This window comes from Poecile atricapillus, chromosome 15 (genome assembly GCF_030490865.1).
Source record: "Poecile atricapillus isolate bPoeAtr1 chromosome 15, bPoeAtr1.hap1, whole genome shotgun sequence".
Lineage (NCBI taxonomy): Eukaryota > Metazoa > Chordata > Aves > Passeriformes > Paridae > Poecile > Poecile atricapillus.
In genome coordinates this window covers 7,412,618-7,432,774 of record NC_081263.1, presented here as the reverse complement: position 1 = coordinate 7,432,774, position 20,157 = coordinate 7,412,618, and the positions used below count along the sequence as shown (strand labels likewise).

The 20,157-nt window shown below is 57.0% G+C and overlaps 1 protein-coding gene across 1 annotated transcript; it reads right to left on the bottom strand.

The window, feature by feature from the left end:
• Nucleotides 1-118: 118 nt before the first annotated feature.
• RSPO4 (R-spondin 4) lies at nucleotides 119-10,494 on the bottom strand. Its single transcript, XM_058850753.1, has 4 exons — nucleotides 8,838-10,494; nucleotides 5,630-5,844; nucleotides 4,979-5,398; nucleotides 119-2,000 (listed from the first exon to the last, which is right to left on the bottom strand). The coding sequence occupies exons 1-4, from the start codon at nucleotides 8,921-8,923 to the stop codon at nucleotides 1,927-1,929; spliced, it is 795 nt and encodes a 264-aa protein (XP_058706736.1). The 5' UTR covers nucleotides 8,924-10,494; the 3' UTR covers nucleotides 119-1,926.
• Between the last annotated feature and the right edge of the window lie 9,663 nt (nucleotides 10,495-20,157).

The window sequence follows — 20,157 nt, the reverse complement described above, 5'->3', positions numbered from 1 at the left end:
CCCAGTCCCGGCTATTTATAATGCCAGCGGGAGCCAGGCCTGGATTTTGCTGCTCTGGCCATGGGATGAGCCCCTGGGGACCAGGAGGAGGGCTGTGTCCCAGGCAGAGCTTGGCAGGACACAGCCAGACTGCGCTGGGCTCGGCGTGCCCGGATCCCAGGCCGGGGGTCTGTCGGGGGCTGATGGACTCTGAGCAGAACCGGGGTCACCACGTCTGTCAGCCCATGTGCTGGGACAGGATCTCGGCTGTGTCCCCCAGGAGAAGACATCCCAGTGGTGGGGACAGGCTGCCAAGGGGATGCCCAAGCATCTTAACAGAGGGGGATTTTCTCCAATAGCCAGAAAAAAACCCTGGTGGCTCCCAATCCTGCAGAATGGCCGTCCCAGTGTCACACTTGCCGCTTGCCCCAGTGCTGGCTCAGGCAATGAGTGATACTGGTGGTACTTTAAATAAAAACTTGAAATGAGATATTTCCCCAGTACCCCAGTGCTGGGGGGCCAGGGCAGGATGTCCCCCACAGAGACCCAAGCTGCAGAGCTGGGGAATGTGGGATTGCACCGTGGCCAAGGCCAGCATCCCAGACCCCCTCCGGCAGCAACTCGTGGGAATGGGGAAAACAGGGACGCAGGAGCAATGCCGGGGGTTTAATCCGTTTATTTGTCATGAAGCGATCGGAGGAGCTGCTCTGGCAGCTTTGTGCCGGCTCCGGGGCTGGCTCGATGCTGACACCCAGCGCTCCCGTCCTGAAGGGTCCGTGCAGCCCCCGCAGCCTCCACACCCCGCGGCACACGGGGCACTCCACACTCGCACGGGACGGGGAGATCGGACCCCGGCAAGCTCCAAATGCAGAGCTGCCTGCGGCTGGGCAGCGACTGAAGCACACACATGGTGTACACACCGATAGGGCCCTCTGTGCCTGTGGACACAGCCCGGCAGGGACAGACAGACTGGGTTCAGCACCCCACGGTGATGGCTGGGAGGGGATTGCAGAGCTGCTTCCAACACATCGCAGTTTGGGGACGCAGGAGGCAGCAGCATCCCCTGCCTGGGTTGGCACTCGCACTGTGAACATCCCTGTCCTAGACTGAATACAGATGCAATCACCCTGTGCTCACAATTCCTGTGCCCACATCCAGCTGGGAGAGAAGCTTTTTGAGCCTCTCTGTGAGCCCGAGGACAGCAGGATTTGGCCCATGAGCGTGCTCAGTGCTGGGCTGGCATGGTCCCAAGAAGGGATGTCAGTCTGGAGGTCCAGCTGCCCTCCGACTCCCAGGAGAGCAGGACCTGGCCCTTGGTTGTGCTGCTGGGAATGTTGAGCACCAGGCTGGGCTGCTGTGAGCAGTGGCACGGTCCCCAGTGGGGTCCCAGCCCCAGGAGTCCTGCTGCTTCCCGTGCCTGTGGCTGAGGATGGGGGACACTATCCCGCACCTGGAGCAGCTCAGTGGGGCACTGTGCCCCCAGCACTCCCATAAAATCAAGACCTTGTGGAGCCAGGGCATCTCCCAGCCCTGGGGAACACTATCTGGGCAGGCATCAGCTTCATTCGCAGGGTCCAACCCCGGTCTAACCCCATCCCACACGTCTGCAGGAAGGGAAGGGATGGAGCAGCTAGGGGAGAGGGAAGACCAGAGGAATAAAGGAGCCACCCCCTCCCCAAGCCCTAGGGCTTTGCTTTGGACATTGCAAATTAGATTTTCTGAAAAGGAAATGTTTTACAGGCCATAAATTGTCTCAAAAGAAAAGGGGGATGAGGGGGCAGAGAAAATTGTGCAATTTTTTTTCTTTTTTTTCTTTTTCTTTTTTTTTTCTGTTTCTTTTTTCTTTTTTTGGTGGATAGAAAATCAGGGGTGATGTGGCTGGAGCACTGTGGCAGAAGCTGGCTGGGAGCTCCTGCCATGGTGCCCCAGCTCCCATGCTGGAGCCTGCTAGGTGCCCGTGTGCCTTTCTGTCTTCGGCTTCTTCTGTCGCTTTTTGCCTTTATTTTTGGGTTCAGTTTTCTCTGCAACAGAAAAAGGAGGAGAAAAGGAGAGCTCACTTATTGGCCAGGCAATATGATCTGACCTGAGCCCTATCCATGGGATGCTGGTCCCATATCCTCTCTCAGGCTGGTAGTGCTCGACCCAGTTTCTGATTTTGGGGATCCCAGAGCCCTCTCCCGGTCATGAAACAGCAGTGTGGGTCTGTGGGGTCTGGGTGTGCTGATGGCATGGGCAGAGGGACACTGGCGTGTTGTCCCCACATCTCCCATGGCTGGACTCTCAGTCCTGGTACCCCAAAATCCCTAGGAATGGGGTGGGGCAGCTCAACCCAAGCAGAAGCTACCTGGAGAAACCCCAGCTTCTCTCTGAGCAAGGGCTGTGGGTGTTGGAGAGGGACAGTGGCTGCACCAACACCCCAAAGCCATGGCACAGCTGTGCTCAGCTCTGCCACGATGTGGGAACCTGCCCACCACCGTGGGACCCAGACAGCCCCTGGGAGGATTTGGATATGGTGGGAAGCAATGTGGCTTTGGAGTGCATCCTTGCATAGATGCTAATTCTCTCTCCTTGTGGATGTCCTCCACCTGTGGATTGTCCCCATCCCTGTGGCACAACCAGCTGGTGCTGGTGGAGCCTGGATGCATCCCAGGACAACCCACTGCCAGCTTTCCAGGGTCAGGCTGTTGGGACCCAAATATTTGCTCAGAGAAGCTGCCACACACTTCCAGCTGGCTGAAGTGTTGGTGCTGAGACGCCGATGAAACAGGGATTCAGGATAAACCCTGCTGTGCCACGGGCTCCAGTGGGAGGGGGAGTCCATGCTACAGATCAGAATGGTTGCCCCAAAAAATGGGCAGCTTTGTCAGTCCTTGCCCCCCTACACCCACTCCAACTAGAGGCACGTGGTGGGGGCTCGGTGGTGTGAGGGGCACAAGGGACCATGACTGTCCCTGGTGCTGCGTGTGCCAGCACTGTTGTCCCCAGTCCCTTCTGAGGGCTCCAGTTCTTGTCCTGCCTGGCTCTGAAACCCTGTTTCTCGGCTCTGATCTCCAGACAGTTGCCACCCACAAAGGAGAGGGCACGGCACGCACGCCAAGCGTCTGGAGAATGGGACAGACACCCAAGGCAGATTTACAGCAGCACGAGGGGTTTGTGCCACGGCCAAGCGCGGCAGCTTTTCCCTTCCAGCCGCCTGGATGGCTCAGAAGTGGTGGCACAAATCTCTCATCACACGGTCGGGTTCGGCCGCCTGCCCTGGCTCGCCTGGGCTGGGGGTGTCTCAGATGCATCAAGTGAACTCCTCGTCCTCCTCCAGCATCTGGATCCCATAACCCAGCACTTGGCCAGGCGGGCAGGAGCCTGGGAGCGAGGGCAGACACACGCTCTGCCGTGGCAGGGACTCTGAACAGCCTGCCCAGGAGTGGGAGGCATGGAGGGGCTGCTCTCTCCTGAGGGAGCTGCTTGGGGGGTACTCATGGGATTCCTTCTGCTGGACAGGGAGCAGGCCTGTCTCTGAAGCTGATCCCAGATAGCAGCCTCAAGAGCAGAGTCCTGCCAGTCCCTGAGCCCATCACTGGAACCCCAGGGCTTCCAGCTTTCAGGAGCACAGGCTCCTGAGGCAGGAGGCCAAGCACTTTTCTGGGGTGTCTTCCCAGTAACTTCACAAGATGAGGTGCCCCTGAAACACTGGCACAGCAGTCCCTGACAGTGGGACCCGCTGTGTGCCAGGCAGGGCAGGGCATGGGCACGATGCTCCAGGACACAGTGCTCCCTGTGCACTACTGTGGGAGCCTGTCCTCCCACACTAAATTTCTTGCATCAAACTGTCACCAGCTCTGCGGGTCTGGAGCTGGCACATACCAGCAGGGTGGGGAACATCCTCAAAATCGATGCCACCTGGCATCCCAAAGATGTGAGTTGGGACCTGGGTGGGGAAGGGAATCAGCTCCTCTCCACTGTCAGCAGGAAAATATTACTTATGATTGATGGTGCTGGGATGAAACCTCTCTCCTGCTCTGTGGCCCTCGCCCAGCACGCACGTCCTCTGCTGTTGCCCCCCTTCCTCATCCTTTTTCTCTCCACCCTCACAGTCCTGTCCTCTCTGATCCCTGCCACGCTGGCGGTGCCGGCCAGTTCATCCCACGGCAGAGTGATCCCGCAGCTCCGAACCGCAACCCTCGGTGGCTCAGATCTGCTGCCAGGCACTTCAGATCGGTATCTCATGCATCCCCCTTTCTGCCAGTTATTAAGTGGAGATTTATTAGGGTAGCTTCAGTCCAGATGCCTGCATCCAAAAATGACATCAGCCGTGTCCTGGTTCCCATCGCCAGCCCTGCACCCGTGCACGCACCGCCTGGACAGACCCTGCAGCAGCTCTTGTGTGTGAAAGGTGGGGAGATCCCTGAGCCAGGGAGCCCCCAGGCTGGGAATGAGGTGGGGGGAAGTGTAGGAGCATGAGTGAACATCTGGCCAGATAAGCCATGGAGTGGGACTGTGCCCTGGGGTGTCTTCCAAAACTTTGGCCATCAGAAATCCCTGGGTGATGCCTTCCTGCTCCACGAGCATTGCAGCTTTTGGGGAGCTCAGAGGTTTTTGCAGCAGGAACCTCCCCTGTGTGTCTCAACCCTCCTCACCCACAGCTGCAGTACAGAAAGCGTCCCTTCACGTCGAGTCAGGATGGGAGCTGGAGCTCGGCAGCCTCATCCCACCACGGCGGTTCGTGCCAGTGCCCAGCCCAGTCCAGCCCAGCATAGAAGGGGACAATGGCTCGTCCCAGGCAGTCTCGGGGACTGCCAGGTGGGAGCAGCCAGCCCTAGGGCTGCTCAGCACATGTGCCTGAGATGACGGCTTTACCCAGAATTTCAAAATGCTTGGGGGATGACAGCATGGCTCGCCCGCCTCTGCCAGACCCCCGCTGCCACCATCGTCCTGCAGCGCCCCTCGGGCTCACTTTGGAGGGACGGGAAGCTGTCCCTAGCCCCGGCGGCGCGGTGCTCACCTCCCGGGCAGTGCTTCTTCATGCGGCACCTCCTGGTCTCCAGCAGCGTGGGGCAGGCAGTCCCCTCGTCCCGGGCAGCCTCCGGCACCTCCCGCACCCGCGTCTCCACGCCCCACTTGCAGCCGCAGGTCCGGCTCTCGTGGGTACAGGCGCTCCACTCGCTCCACGGCCCCGGCTCGCACGTCTCTGCAGGGACAGGGACACAAAGGATCGGTGACCCCTCGGCGCCAGGCAGGTCCCCGGGGGCGGCGGGCACGGGGTGCGGGTGCTGCTTACCTTGGCACTCGCGGGTGCCGGGCTGTGCCGCAGTGCCGGGGGGACACTGCCGGAAACACTGGCCCTTGTACAAGTAAAACTTGTCCTTGCACTTCATGCAGAAGTCTCTGCTGAAGCAGCTCTCGCAGCTGGGCGACCTGCACTCTGCCGGGAGGGAAGGATCAGGGGACAGCCCGGGGCATCCCCGGCATCCACCGGGGACCCAAAACCTGCGGGCTCCAGGCTGAAGCTCTGGGCAAGGGGACAAAGCCCCCCCAGCCCGGCCGCAACAGGATCCAGTCCCACCAGGGATGCTGTGGGAAATGGAGCCATCGCCCTTCCCGCAGCACTGGGACCCGCAGGTGGCGAGGGGAGCAGGGGGACCCCCGGACGTACTTGTGCATCTGTTGACCTCCAGACCCCGCACACCAAAGTAGCCTGGGGGACAAGTGTGGACGCACATCCCGTACTGGCGGATGCCGTCCCTCCAGATAAGCAGGAAGAGCCGGTGGTGGCAGGTGATGCAGCCATTGTCCTCAGAGCACAGGACACAGCCCGTGCAGTTTTCCAGCAGGCCAGCGCTCGCTGCGGGGACAAATGGAGGAGAGGGACTATGGCATAGGTGCCGAGGTGGGTCCCAGCCCCGTGGCAGCCCCTCTCTCACATACCAGGGTCACAGCACTGTCCTGTCACCCTGCAAATGCCACCCCACCTCTCTCTGCTCCTCAATCCCCACCTCTGTCCATGCTGGCAGCAAAGGGACACATGGAGCCATCGCTCCCAGCTTGGTCATCACTGATGGCCTCCATCACTTCAAGATCCAGACTGAGGGTTTGCCCCACGCCCAGCACTGCCCATGGGTGACAGTCTGAGACACATTCCAAGCCAGCCTTGCCCATCCCATGGGAAGTGGTACAACCACTGGGTCAGTGAGTAGAAATATGATCTGACCTGGATTAATCAGTTGATGCCTGTTAAGTATCAGAGGACAAAGGGCATTTTGGAGGCACTCAAGAGGAGCTGAGAAAAGGATTTGTCTGTTTGCTCAAGAGTCTCTGCTGCCTCCCTGGCTGCCTGTGCTGTACTCCCAGTCTGTGGGAGGGTGAGTGACCCCGAGGTGGGTGACCTCTGTTCCCAGGGACAAGGACAGGGTGCCAACATCCACCAGCCCACAGAGACACCACCAACTGCTCCTGCTCTCTGAGCCCCCAGAAAAGCAGCTTGGAGGGATGCTCCAAGCACAGGGGCTCTTTGGGAGCTGGGAAGCATCGAGCTCTGGGATTACACACACCCTGTGTCTTTTTGCAACCTCAGGCTGGCTCGGCATCATGAACGGGGCCGCTGAACTCCTGCATGCAGGAATCCAATGCCTTCACTGTACCCCTGTGTTGGGAACTGTTTTCTTGGCTCTGGCAACACAGCCTGAGTAGCAGTGACAGTGCCAGAAGCCCCAGTACGGCATGCTTAGAACCTGGGCTCTACAGAACCATAGAATCACAGAATGGTTGGACACTTCAAGATCATCTCAAACCCCCTGTCACGGGCAGAGACACCTTCCATGGACAAGGTTGCTACAAGGCTGAGCCACCTGCTGGGTGCTGCCCAGCACAGACATAGACTCAGCTCTGGGATCAGTGGCTGGCACTGGTCCTTCTGACCCCAGAAGCTGCATGAGAAGGGTCCTACGGCTGTGGGGCTGGGGCAGAGGTGCTGGGGAAGCTGGGGGGATGCTGGCAGAGGCTTCTGTCAGACAATGATGGTGGGTGATGCCCCGCAGTCCTGTGCGCTGGTTCCTGGCAGCCAGTCCATGGTGCTGTGGTGTCATGCAGTTGTCCCCAAGCTGGCTCATCACAGTCCCTTCTCTGGGGCACACTGTCTGGGACAGCAGCACTGCCAGGAGCCTTCATTAGAGCTGCGTCTGCTGGGAGCGTTAACGAAGCACCTTGGATCCATTAAGTTGTTATGGTCTCTGTTAGATATTTACCAAATGCTGACAACATTTGTGTTCCTGGCTGCAGCTGGAGTAGCTTCCCTGGAGACCCATGGATTTACGAGCCTCTTTCCCTTCCCTAATTCTTTTTGATATTTAGGGTTTTTTTTGCTGCTCTCCTTCCATCTCCAGCCAGGGCGAAGAAGGTGGGGAGCCCTGGATGGGCTCCGGGGCCTCCTTCCTCTCACTGGCTTTGGAAACAATCCCATGGTATGGAGCTGGGAGAAGTGGGGTCATCCTCCGCCATTCCCCAGTGCTGCTGGCATGGAACACACGTGTCTGCCATGGGGACTGACACTGGAAGCCACCATAGAGAGCAACAGAATGTGGCTCACTCTGACACTGTGGGCTTGGGGATTAGGGACAGGTCATCTCCTCCTGTCCAGTGGTGATGGCAGAGTGCAGGTGTGAGCTGGGATGGGCACTGGGCATGGGGCACAGTGGGTTCCTGAGTTGTGCTGGACATGGGCGTGACATCCCCCATCTCTGCCCACCCTACACCCAGTCCTGCTGGGAACCATGAGTCCCTGGCCCAGACCAGAGCTCCTGGTGGCAGGAGGGAGGCTGTGGAGTCCTGCAGCACCTTTCATGGCTCCTGGACTCTGTGCTGGCTTTTCTGTGCAGGTTATCCCAGACGTATTATATCCCATGTATATAACATGTCTGGGGTGTGAAGCCATGGCCAGACCCCCGGGCTGCCAAGACCTGAGGCCTTTGGAGCATTGTGTTACCCAACATCCAGCACTGGTAGCTGGAGCCCCTCTTGGTGCTTGGCTGCTTCCCATCCGGGGTGTTTTGGCCACCAGCCTGGCCACCCACATCATCACACACCAACTGCCTCCGCATGCCTTTAACATGGAACAACTTCAAGGGAAACTCTCTGGGCTCCCGCCCTGAGAGCCCTGGTCCTGGTCAGTCCTGCCCCTACCCTGGCACACATTGGCCCCAAAACCAAGGCATTCCTGGCACAGAGCTGAGAACCAGCCCTGGACCCATTTTACACAGCCAGCTGGCACTGCCTGGCACTGCCCAGTGAAGGGACATGACCCAGTGCCCAATGGAGGGGGCACGTGCCTCGGCACAGCCCCAGCACACCCTGCCCTTGCCCAGGCACTGAGCAGTGGCTCAACTGGTGCCTCTTCCTGGGGAAAGGATGGGGCAGGGGACAGGCAGTGCCTGCCGTGGCTCTGAGCATCCTTTCAGGACCTTTCACTCCTAAGGCACTTAGTGTCTTAAGCAGAGAAAGGAAATACTGGAAAATCAGTCCATTTTGTGCTATCCCCACTGTGTCTGGCTCTGCTGGGGTTTGCAGAGCTGGTCCCAGTGCCAGCCAGTGTCCCTTGTCTCCTGCCAGCCCCAAAGGCAGGGCTGGCACTGGGCAGGCAGCGCTATGGGGCTGCGCTCTGCATCTTCCCACACTGCCAAGCCAGCCTCGTGCCACACACCCAGAGGGGAACGCAGATGGTCCCCAAAGGGGCTCAGGGGTTGGGGTTGGGGGTATTCTGGGTCCCGACACCTCCAGCCCTGGCTCACAACTCCTCCCTGCTTGGTGCAGGCAGCCTGGTGTCCCAGAGCCACCCCGCAGGACCCGAGCGGGACAAGCCCACTGCGCACACTGTACCTTGCTTCTTCCACCGGTTCTGCGTGAGCATTTCCATGGAGCTGATGAATAACAGCAACATGAATATTATCCACTGCATCTGGGCAGGAGTGATGTCGGACAGGGAAGAAATCAAATCATCCAAGCGGCTGGAAGGCTCGGCTCCTGCCAGAGCCGGTGAGGGGTGGTGGGAGGGCGACGAGCGGCTCCGGGCTCACACCATCCCAACCCGAGCTTCGGACACCCAGCCACGCTTCAGGGCAGCTTGAGCCGGCGACAGTGGGGCAGGCTGGGGCTGTCAGGCCCGGGGAGTGCTCATGGTGGCGGGGAAGTGCCCAGCTGCTCCAGGGAGCACTGCCTTTATAGTCAGTGTCAGCCCCCTCTCCTCACCCTCCCTTTCAAAATAATAATAATCCTAAAAAAAAAAATAAAAAAAAAATAAAAAAATCCCCCAGCAGCAACAAAGCGACTGGCAAACGCCCTGGCTGGATCCCCCCGGAGCACTCCAGCCACCACCTCGGCTGGGAATCGTCCCGCCGTCCCGCCGCGGTCCGACTGTCCCGCTGCCATCCCAGCGCCGGGGTCACAGCGAAGCCCCCCGCAATTTTGGGGGGGTGGAGCCAGGAGGGTGACGCTGCCTGGGCCGGCCCCCCCGGCTCAGCCCCCCGCTCCTGTACCCCGCAGGGCTGGGGGAGCCAGTGACAGCCCCCGGGCAGGGCTGAGCCCCCCGGGCAGGGCTGAGCCCCCCGGTCGCCGGGAGCCGTGGTGGGTCTCCGGCAGCTCCGGCGGCGGCTGTGGGTCTGCCCCGGCTGTCCCCAGTATTGCAGCTGACTCTGATTTTCCGAGCGCTTCTTAACTCACCTCCCTCCGAGCTGCGGGAGCGAAGCTGAGCCTAGACGAGCTGTGCCAAGCTATTCCAAGCCAAGACGAGCTCACTGAGCTGTTCCGAGCTCCCATGCGGCTGTCCACACCCCTTGTCCCACGCTGTGCTCCCCAAAACCCACCCTAGGGGCTGTGCTAGAAGCGGGATGCGGGACAGGAGGGGAACACCTCACTCGCCGGGTACCCGAGGTGACCTATAGGTGCAGGTCCCCATCCTGGCTGCCCCATGTGCTCGTCCCGTCGTGCCAACCCTGTGCCGGCAGCCGTGCCCTGGAACAGCCTGGTGACGTCCCAGCCTGGGGTCCAAGGCCGCTGGCCACCAGTGACAGCCCCCAGTGACAGCGCATTCACTCCTGTCATCACCACGTGCAAAGCAGTACATGGTGCCCCTCTCCTCCCCCCAGAGGGGGCACAGAGAGATTTTTCGGGCCACACAGGACCCCCCCGAGCTCCCTGGGGCAGATCATCATCCACCCTGTCGTCCCACATGCCAGTGAGATGCAGGGCTCCTTTCCACCCGGGGTGCTCTGGGTCTGCATTACCTGGGAGGGACGAACGGGCTGGGGACCGCTGAGAACCAACAAACTCATTGCTCCAGAGTGGACCACCCAGGGGGCTGCGGTGGATGTGTCCATCAGTGTCCTGGGGTGTCCAGCCATGCCCAGGGACAGTACATTTGGGTTAATATTCTCTCTACCCCTCGAATTTCTCCCTCTTGTTTCCCTTCTCTGCCCCCAGCCCCCCTGAGCCTCTTTCCCCACTGCTTCCATCCAGCACTGCTGCATTTCATTCCTGAAGGGTTAATGATCAGACAACAAAGGAGCCATTTCAGACCCCTTTGGCCTCACTGTAGGAAACCAGGAGTAATAACTGAGGGAACCAGGAGTAATAATGGTTGGGATCACTTTAGTTTTTTTTTCTAATTATGAAATAAATTGAAAAATTACACATAAAATGCATAAATTGCAGCATCTGGCTCAGCCTAAATTTCCATACACAACCCAACCTGCAGTATGGCATTACCATCAGGAGTTTGCAAAGGCTGGGGGGCCCATGTGGACATGCGGATGCTGCTGCCATCCCAACACAGGAAAATAGGGCTAGGGAAATGATGTTGGGCACATCAGAGTATCTCCAAATCCTGGCTGCAGGCAGCTGCGTTGGTGTGGATGGCCGTGGCCGGGATGAGATGCAGGTGCCAAAGGGCAAGGAGCTTCCAGAAGTCCTGTTGGGTGCCAGCCCAGCTGCCCTGGAGCTGGTAGGGAATTTCCTTGTCCAGACCTGGAAGGCAAACACTGGGCCAGGGCCAGGGAAGCGCCTCATTCCCGGTCACGCTCTCTGGCTGCCAGGTGAGCGGATGTTGGCGCAAGCCTCGCCAGGGTGACCCGTCACAGGAGGAAGAGCTAATTAGACAGCTCTCGTTAGTACAGGATGCTGAGGGCACCACTGCTCAGCTCATCCCCAGCTGTTTGGGATCACGGGGGATTTGCCAAGGGTGGCACAGCCACTGTCCCCATGTCCTGCTGCCGTGTGCCAGGAATCCCTGAGAGAGCAGAGAAATCCACACGCTTCCCTTAACTTGTCTATTTATGACAAATCCAACTGTCGGTGGGAGCAGAGGCGGTGCCTGCTGTTTAACTGGGCACCTGGCAGCCCTCTGTTGTGCTGGAAGGGGTTTGGGGGGCTGTGGGGAGAGGGAAGCCCAGCCGATGATGCCAGGTCAGCGGTGACTCAGGGATGATGTCGGGGAGAAGCGAGGCTGGCGGCTCCCGGCTCCTCACGCAGCCCCGCTCCACGCCAGCACAGAGGGAATGAAATGTTCCTCCTCCGTCTTCCAAAGCAGAAAGGAGAAAGTGTCCAGAAAGATAATTTGGAAAGTTTGTTTGACACTTGAGCACACTTTCATCTTCGGAAAAATCTTGGTGACCTTCCAAAGCTGCACCGCCTGCTTCCCGGCACGGCTGGCGCCCCAGGGCACACGCCCGTGGCACCATCCCAATGGCTGCTTTTGGGATGCTCAGGGCTCTGGAGGGGACAGTGCTGTCCCGCCGGGCCCACAGGTCACCAAGGATGCAGTCACAGAGGTGGTGGCACAGGGATGCAGGTGCTGGGATGCAGGTGCAGGGATGCAGGTGCTGGGATGCTCCTAGCAAAGGTAGTAATGTGAAAATTAAATGTCTGGAGCTGGCTAGCAGCAAGAGGAGACAGGAAGGGGCAGGGGGATGGAGAGAACCCCTGGATGAGGGCGGGGTTTTCTCCACAGGTGCCATGAGCTCCCAGCAGCCGCGAGGGCTGGGAGGGGTCTTCCCCAGTGCATCTCAGGCGATGAATGTGGGTTTGATCAGGGGAGGGTTTGAGCTGATGGTAGTGGATAAGGAAGAAAAATACTTGGCATTCCTCTCCCATCATAACAAGCCCAGATGCTTGGACGGTGGCAGCCCACTTCCCACAGGAATGGAAAGTCACAGCTGCTCTCGCGCCAGTTCGGCAGAGGCCCTTTCCCTGCTCTTATGAAATGCCAGCTCCACCTCACACTGCACCGCAGCCCCCGCTGGCATCCCGTGACACGGCTCCCTCCGTCACCCGGGTCCCTGGCGGTGGCACTGCCCATGACCCCGCTCCAGGAGAGGCAGAGCTCGGAGCAGGGAAATGTGCTGGGAAAGGCCAAGTAACACATTTACTGTTGGCGTGGCTGGTGCTCCTTCCCACATGCCAACATGTTGGGAATACCTGGACTAGCACAGCCCTGCAAGGGAGGAGTTCTCTGGAGAGGCTGATGCTGTGGGAAGAAATTAATGGGAAGCAGCTCCTGTCTGGTCAAAGCTGGTGGGAGCAACTCCAGTCCTCGCAGCCCAACTGATCACCTCACAGGCCAGCACAGAGACAGTGAGGTCCCTCAGTGCTGGGGTGCCATCAGCTCTCCCAGATGAGAGGGAAGGCGTGAAGGTGGCTGATTTTAGTGCTGACATTGCCAAGTGCAGCCTGCAGCACACTCATGGCACATTTGCTCTCCCCTCCTCCTCTTCCTCCTTTTCCTTCTCCTTTTCCTTCTTCTCCTCCTCGTCATGCCACACTCCAGCCATTCCTGGGTTTGTGCCACCCGCCATTCCTGCTATTCTCAGGGAATGTGGCATCCCAAGAGGCTTAAGATTTGCCATAAATCAAATCCTTCATCCCAGAGTGAGCTCTGGAGCTCCATCTCTCTTCTTGGCTCCTCTGGCTTGCTCCAGCCCTGGACGCCAGCGTGGCTGCACAGCCTTCAAGTGCTCCAGCTGCCAAAACAGGAGCAAAGCCCAAAGAGGGACTTGGCATCAAGTGGTGCTGAAGGCCGAGGGGCAGCAAGAGTAGGACAGGGAGCTGGGAGGAAAGGGAAGATGAGCAGTGAGATGGGAGGGAAGGCTTGGTGTCGAAACTGAATTCCTGGTCCATGTCAGCAGAGCAGATTTCCAGTGTTTATTTTATCTCTTTAGTTGAGCCCCTTTGAGGCAGAATATATTAAATGGCCTGACTTTATATAATGGAAATAATTGAAACAATACTCCTGCTTCCAGCCGCAACGTGCCGTGATTTCAGCCAAGAGTGGCCAGCCTCCTCGAGGTGGTGGGGACAGCCGCTGCCGCCGCTGGCGCTTGTTCGCTGGTTATTGTTGACACATGTCAGCGTCGCCTTCCAATTTCCGTACAGCTGTCAGAGCGGGGAGAACACCCGGCGGCTGGCGCGGGGTGGGCTCAGCACCGGCCAGCACCGACGGGCGCTGGGAAGAACGGCATCCCCACACTGGGCTCCTCCGCTCTGCGGGTGGTTATGGCTGAGCTGGGATGTCCCAAGGGGAGGTGGTGTTGGGGCCACGCTCTCAGGTAACCAGGAGATGAGGATGGTGGAATGTGGAGAACCTCGGGAGGATGGAGGAGGTGCTTGTTCACTGCATGAACCGTTGAACCGAGACCGCAGTATTCACTGGGGAAGGTGAAAGGAGGAGATGAATGTGAAGGCTGGGGGTTGTTGAAGGTTTTATCCAACTCTGCCCCAGCAGTGGGGCAGGGAAAGGTCCCCAGCCCCAGTATCCCTGTGGGAAAGCACTTGCACCAAGCACCGTCCTTGAAGCCAATGTCAATCTCCATCCCACACGAGCCACTGAAACTCTGTCACCGAAAATCTGCCATCGCTCCTTGAGCAGAGCTGAATGGATGAAATGAGTGAACACGGTGGCGAGGAGTCACCAACACTGAGCCAGGCCATAAACCAATTCCCATTTGTGGGCACCACAGGGTTCCTGGGAAGAGCTGGCAGGAAGTGATAGTGAGAGCAACAGCAGGAAAAGTCTTCGAGGAACTGAGACATGGCGTGAAAAGTGCCCCAGAATCTCCTCCTGCCATCGCAGCCACTCCCCCAGCTGTGCACAGTGGGGACTCAGGGAAGGGCTCTCCAAGGAAAGGCAGGAGATGGGACTTGCAGTGCAGGATGGGGAGCCTGGAGTTTGTGGCAGCTGGGCTGCAGATTCCTTTGCTGTAGGGAGCTGGAATTCCCCAGATGAATTGGGTGCCTCTGCTGTGCCCAACAGGACCCCTCAGCCTGGGCACAGCCTGCTCTGCCAGCAAAGCCAAAGCATCAGTGACCATGGAGCATCCTTCTCTGTGCCAGATGTAACTGTCGGCTGCCTCTGCCTTTCCTGCAATGAAAATCATGTGTTTGTTACTGGAAGGGAGCAAGGCAGTGGTATTTTAGTATCTGGCCCTCTTCTATTCTCCTAAGAACCATATATGCCAAATTCCAATAGAATTTTTTTTTTATATAATATTTGTACTATTTAAGGAAACTATTTAGAAAGACAGATGGAAGCATCAGTCAGATGGATGTTCCTGGCTCCACGTGAGACAGCACTCAGAAGTCCCATTCTTTTTCAAATAATTTTAATGTGACTACATGGTTCCCTCTTGCACATCATTCCCCAGGAGGGTAAATCCTCTGACTCTGGTGGATGACTCTCACCAGCTGGAATTCAGCAGAAGACAAAGGCTTTGGGCAGGCTGCTGGTTGGGGTTGGGGAAATTCCCCCCCTGCCCCACAGCCACAGAGCCCAGGGAGGGCTGTGGAAGCAGCCCCTGCAGTCATGGCTGCAGTGCCCATGGCCAGCCCTGCCCAGGCCCTGCTGCAGCTGCAGCTCCCAGTGCTCCCAGGCAGGGGATGTGGTGAGAGGCTGAGGTGACCCTGGGCAGTGGAAGGCAAGCAAGGTGCCCATCTGTGTGCCCTCAGGGAAGGAAAACATGGGATGTGTGGCTGCACCTGCACCTCAGCTTGTGCCAGGGCTGAGAGCCTGATGTTGGTGCTGGCATCATTCAGCTGGGACTTGGCCACCAAAGGCTGTGGTGGTGTCTCTGTCTCAAAGTTTACTTTTAAGCCATTTTGCTGATAATCCAACCTCAGTGTCTCAGCTCTGGGAACTGTCCTGCAACCTCTGCTGCAGCTAAACTTGGATTTTTGCAGCATCCCCACCCTCATGGACCCCTCTTGGCAGCAGGATGTGATCATTCCGTGACAAAAGCCAGCGACTCTTCAGCTCCTGCCTGCCCTGGCCAAAGCTGCAGGGATGTGCTCATGCTTTGGACACCAAGCCAGGAGGAAACAGCGTGTCTAGGAGCTCATCCTTTGATGGGCCCTGCTGTGCTGGCACGAGGTTGGGAAACACCCGATTTAAGTTTGTGGTCCACAGGAGGTGGAATTTGGGTCTCCCACAGGGACATGGGTGCCTTCTCACCCTCCCAGCCTCAGGATCCATCCTCAGTCCTGCTGACATCCCAACTCCTGGCTCTGTCCCTGGTCTCTAGGGCACTGCCTCACATCCCTCCCCTCCAGAAAAATCCAGGGACGTGGCACAGCAGGGCCAGCCTGGACTATGGTCACCAGCCCCGCCGTGGCTGCCAGCACCCCAGGGCCAGCGGCCGTGTGCCACGGTGACTTATAAAGGCTTTTTTCAGAATTAATAACAGGAGGAACACAAACTTTAATATTTCTGAAGTGAAAATGGAGTGATAATTGTATTTAGCCGACATTCAGGAAAATTATTACCACCTGGCAGCCCCATTTGTGGCTGACGTCAAAGAGCACCATAAACCACCGTTAGTTTGGAGAACACCAGGGGGAAAAAATAGGAAAAGAGCAGAAATTGTAACCTTAGTATTAAAAAATCCAGGGTCAGGAGTATCCTGGGATGCTGGACAGAGCAGGTCCTATGGGCCTGTTTGCCATCAGGAGTTTAACTAACATTCAAGGGTGCCAGCAGATATGGTCCTCAGAGATTGAAGGAAAAGACATGGAGAAAAATGTTCCCTTCGCCTTTTTATTTTTTTCAGTCTTTTATATCCTGTTTATGCCACTAACAAATTCAATTTTCAGGAGCTGGAATAAAGACAAAGCCTGAGCTGTTTAAAATGGGTTGTGGGCAGCTCCCGCTCGAAGTACACAGAGGAGGTTCATCACCCCAAAAAGCACAAAATCGCAGGGGTGGGGAGGAAAGGGGCTTGGGGTAGGACACTGGAGCTGAAGCAGTGATGGAGAAGGTTCCAGTTGGGTGCCCTGAGCCTCATGCCCACTTCTGAGCATCCGTGCTGCTGCAGTTGGAGGAGGGATGCAGGGGCATGGTCTCCAACTGGTCCCCAGTGCCATGGCCGGGCGCAAAGCCGTGGCAGCAGGCTCTGGCTCATGGAAAGAATTCTTCACTTGGGAATTTGAGAAAAAAAAAAGATTAAATGAAGTAAAAAATGCACGCCGCACTATGAAAGTAGAAAAAGAACATTTCCAAATATCCCCAGCCTCCTCCGCACCCCGCACGCACTCCAGGCGCTCTCAGCTGCCACCTCTCCTTCCCCTGGTATTTTGGGGGTTCATGGCTCCCCACCACAGGGAGAGCTCTGTCTCAGCTCTGAAGCAACCACAACATGGAGAGACATCATGACCTGGTGCCGTCATCTCTTTCCATCCATCCCCACTCTTCCCTGGCTGCCTGGGAGGCTCCCAACAGAACCAACCTGGCCATCCATTGCCGTAGGGAAGTTCCAGCACCTTCCTGCAGGCAGAGGGTCCCTCCTGCTGAGGTCCCAGCCCTGGCCTAGGGGTGCTCTGGGGTGCAAAGGGTGATTCCAGTCCCAAGGGAACTGATGCTGCTCAGAGTTCCCTGGAGACAGGGAATAAACTTGCATCAGTTCTTTGTAGGAGAGACATTCCTATGCTGGGCCATACCCAGGAACAGGGGTCCTGTGAGGATCACATTGGTGCTTCCCATGGATGGGAATTTCCAGGGTCCTGGCATAGCAGTGCTTTCCCACTGTGGGCCTGGAGAAGGGCTGCTTCCAGACATCAGCATCGAGGAAAAATCCCACCATACTGTGATGAAAGAGTGATGTGTGGCCTGGGCTCCCCAGGTGCAAAATGCCTCCTCCCTTAGGAAAAGGGGATAATTAAAGGATACTGATGTTTTGAGCTGTTTAACAATGTTGTTTTGTTAATTTGAGCCCTCCTGGAAGACCACACAACAATCCCTTTGCTCCCACACTCTCCCAGCCAGCCCGACAGAAGCAGGGCCAGCAATGGTTCCATCAGCCAAACCAGTTCTGGCTCCAGTGCTCCCAGTTCCATGTGGAGCCATGTGGATGTCTGTCTATCCTCACATGGGGATGGGCCCCAGCACTGCTGACAATGGCAGGGCTGGGAGCACCTGGGTTTGCAGCAGGTTTGGAGTGTCCCTGTCCTTGTCCATCCCAATGGCATCTCATTGAGCCTCAACCAAACAACTGGAGATCACTGAGACCACAAACAAACAGCACTTGATTAGATTATTTTTTGTTTAACTTTTTTTTTTTCCTGAAAAAACAAAGAGAAGAGGAGAATTTGTATTTCCTGTTCATGTGAAAGGAATTTGCCAGCATGTGGAGGGGAAAGCAATGCTGGTGGCCTGGAGAAGCCACCACCTCGTGACTCTAGGGGCAAAGAAGAACCAGGATTTGGCTGGCAGGGAGGCTCCACACCCTGACACCTGCACAGGGGCACAGGCTGGAGCAGGGAGCCCTTGCCAAGGCTACAGCTCCCTAAACCTGGGTGCTGGGATGAGACAGGATGGCGTGGCCAGGCCAGGCCCAAGCCCCAGTGTTGCCAGGGTCAGAATGTCTCTGCAAAGCAGAGGCGGCTCCCAGCCAAGGCTTCAGGAAGGAATTTCAGAAAGTTCTTGGTGTGGCCTCTCTTTTCCTAGAACAGAGCAAAAGCTGGGATCTGCTCAGCAATCCTCCTCCATTGTTTTTCCAAGTTCCCTAGAGGGGTCAGAGGAGTAGAGTGAGGCTCATCTGAGAAGGACTTGGCAGCCTGGGGTTAGGGCGAGGGTCTGCATGGGCAGAGGGATATGATAGGCAGAGGGACCATCAGGTTGGGACTTGCATCCCCACAGCCCTGAATCTCTGCATCACTTCATCTCTGGGTCCCTGCATGTCTGCCTCTCCAAAATCCCCACATTCCTGCATCCATACATCCCTCTATCCCTATATCCCTGGATCCCTGGCTCGCCACAGCCCTGGGAGGCCGTTCTGTTCTCAGCTTATTCAAACATCCTGTCGTTCTTCCCAGATGGTCAGTGCTGCTGGCACATCCTACTGCACTGGACAACTGCAGCACTGGCATCTTGCTCTTGATCGAAGTTACGCATTCACTGAATTCTTCCATTTCCATCTTAATAATGGATAAATCCTCTTGCATAATTATTTTCCACATCATCTCCCTCCCCTGGTGCTGAGAAGCACCAAGCACCCTGCATAGCTGTGGTAAGGGTTGGGCACCCTGACATTGCAAAGGGGAATCCTTGTCCCTGGTCCCTTGAGGCTGAGGATGCTGCTGGGTTTGAGTTTCCCAGTCCCTGGATGTGTTCAAGGCCAGGTAGAATGGACTGGTGGAAGGTGTTCCTGCCCATGGCAAGAGAGTTGGACCTGGATGATTCTAGCATTCCCAAAGCTTCCAGCCCCCTCCTCAGTGCTGCTGAGGCCCCAGGAACCCTCTTAAAACACTGGGAGTTCTCAGACAGACCTTCACCAGGCACCAGCACAGCCCCTGCACCCTCCTCTAAGCAGCCCTCAGGCAGGCTGGAAAGGGGAAATTATGTTGGAGGGAGGCAGGATGCAGCATGCCAGGGGTCCTGTGCCAGGCAGGGGCATGGACCAAGGTGCAAAAACCCCTGGGGGACTGGCAGCAGGATGCAATACCATCCCCATCCCTGGAATGGGCTCTCCTGCTGGTTCTGGGGACAAGGGCGGCTGCGGGCGAAGGGAGCAGCAGTGTCAGTGCACGGCCAGTTCCCAATTTGCACCAGCTTGGAACAATGACAATGACAATGGTGGAAATAAAGAGATGAAAAATGTGTCTGTGATTTGAAGAAGCTGGAAACACCCAGCAAAGGGGACAGAGGGCGGGAGAGTGGCTCCTGACTGGCCATCACCCCGGCAGCGAAAGGGGTCCCTAATGCCTCCAAGCTGTGGAGCTGTTAATGGGGGAGAGCCTGGATTTCCACAGTCACAGCTTGGAAATAATTCTTGTCAGGAATTTCTTGCTGGGAGTGGCCATGGGTTTTTATGTCTGCATCGAATGACTGCGAGGGGTTGGAAAGGCAGGCAGGGGCTCAGTGGAGCCCCACGGCCTTGTGCAAAGCATCCGTGCCCTGCTCCCATATGGAGAGCAAAGGAAAGGGGAAGGCTGAGTGGTGGGAAAAACCACAATCATCCAGGCCTCAGCAAATGGCAGGTCCCACTCCAGCACCCCTTTTGAGGCAATGGCAACATCTCTCTCAGCCTGGTTTTCCATCCAGGATGAAGTGGGAGCAGGAGGGGGCATCTGTCCCAAACCATCCCCAGCGCCTGCCATGACAGAGGTAGCAGTGGCTGGTCCCAGTGCCAGCCCACAGCTCATCCCCTTCTTGGGCTCTTCTCCTTTCCTCCCTGGAATTTTGCCCTCCTGTTTTTGTTTTTGTTTTGTGTTTTTGGGTTGTTGGTTTTTGGTTTTTTTTGGGGGTGGTATTTTTTTTTGCAACATAAATTTTTTCATAGCCTTTTAAACACTGTATAAATTTAATACAAAGGAAATTAAAAAACCCAGAGGAACTATTCTCAAAATAATTTCACAATCCACACATATCCCTCAGCAAATTGAATTTGTAGAAAATAAAGAACAAAATATGACAATAAAGGGCTTCTAAACAAATCCTAATGTGTCACATATGGAAGTGCAAATGCCAGCCTGTGTGCAGGCACTTGGCAGAGGTGGGTGGCATATGGGTCTGGGGGAGGCACAGTTTGCCAGCCCCCAACACTGCTGGGAGTCCCTGCACTCCTGGGGGCAGCTTGAAGGAGCCAGGGGGGTTTTGCTGCCCCAAACTTCACACCATGAACCCTGGCTGAGCATGTCTTTCTTGTGTCCCAGGAG

What these genes read in the sequence shown, in the direction of transcription:
- RSPO4 (XM_058850753.1), bottom strand. Translation starts at nt 8,923, where the DNA reads ATGCAGTGGATAATATTCATGTTGCTGTTATTCATCAGCTCCATGGAA. An exon ending in GGAGGTCAACAGATGCACAA is followed by an intron (nt 5,399 to 5,629) that starts GTACGTCCGGGG and finishes CCCTCCCGGCAG; the next exon opens with AGTGCAGGTCGCCCAGCTGC. An exon ending in GAAGAAGCACTGCCCGGGAG is followed by an intron (nt 2,001 to 4,978) that starts GTGAGCACCGCG and finishes TTTCTGTTGCAG; the next exon opens with AGAAAACTGAACCCAAAAAT.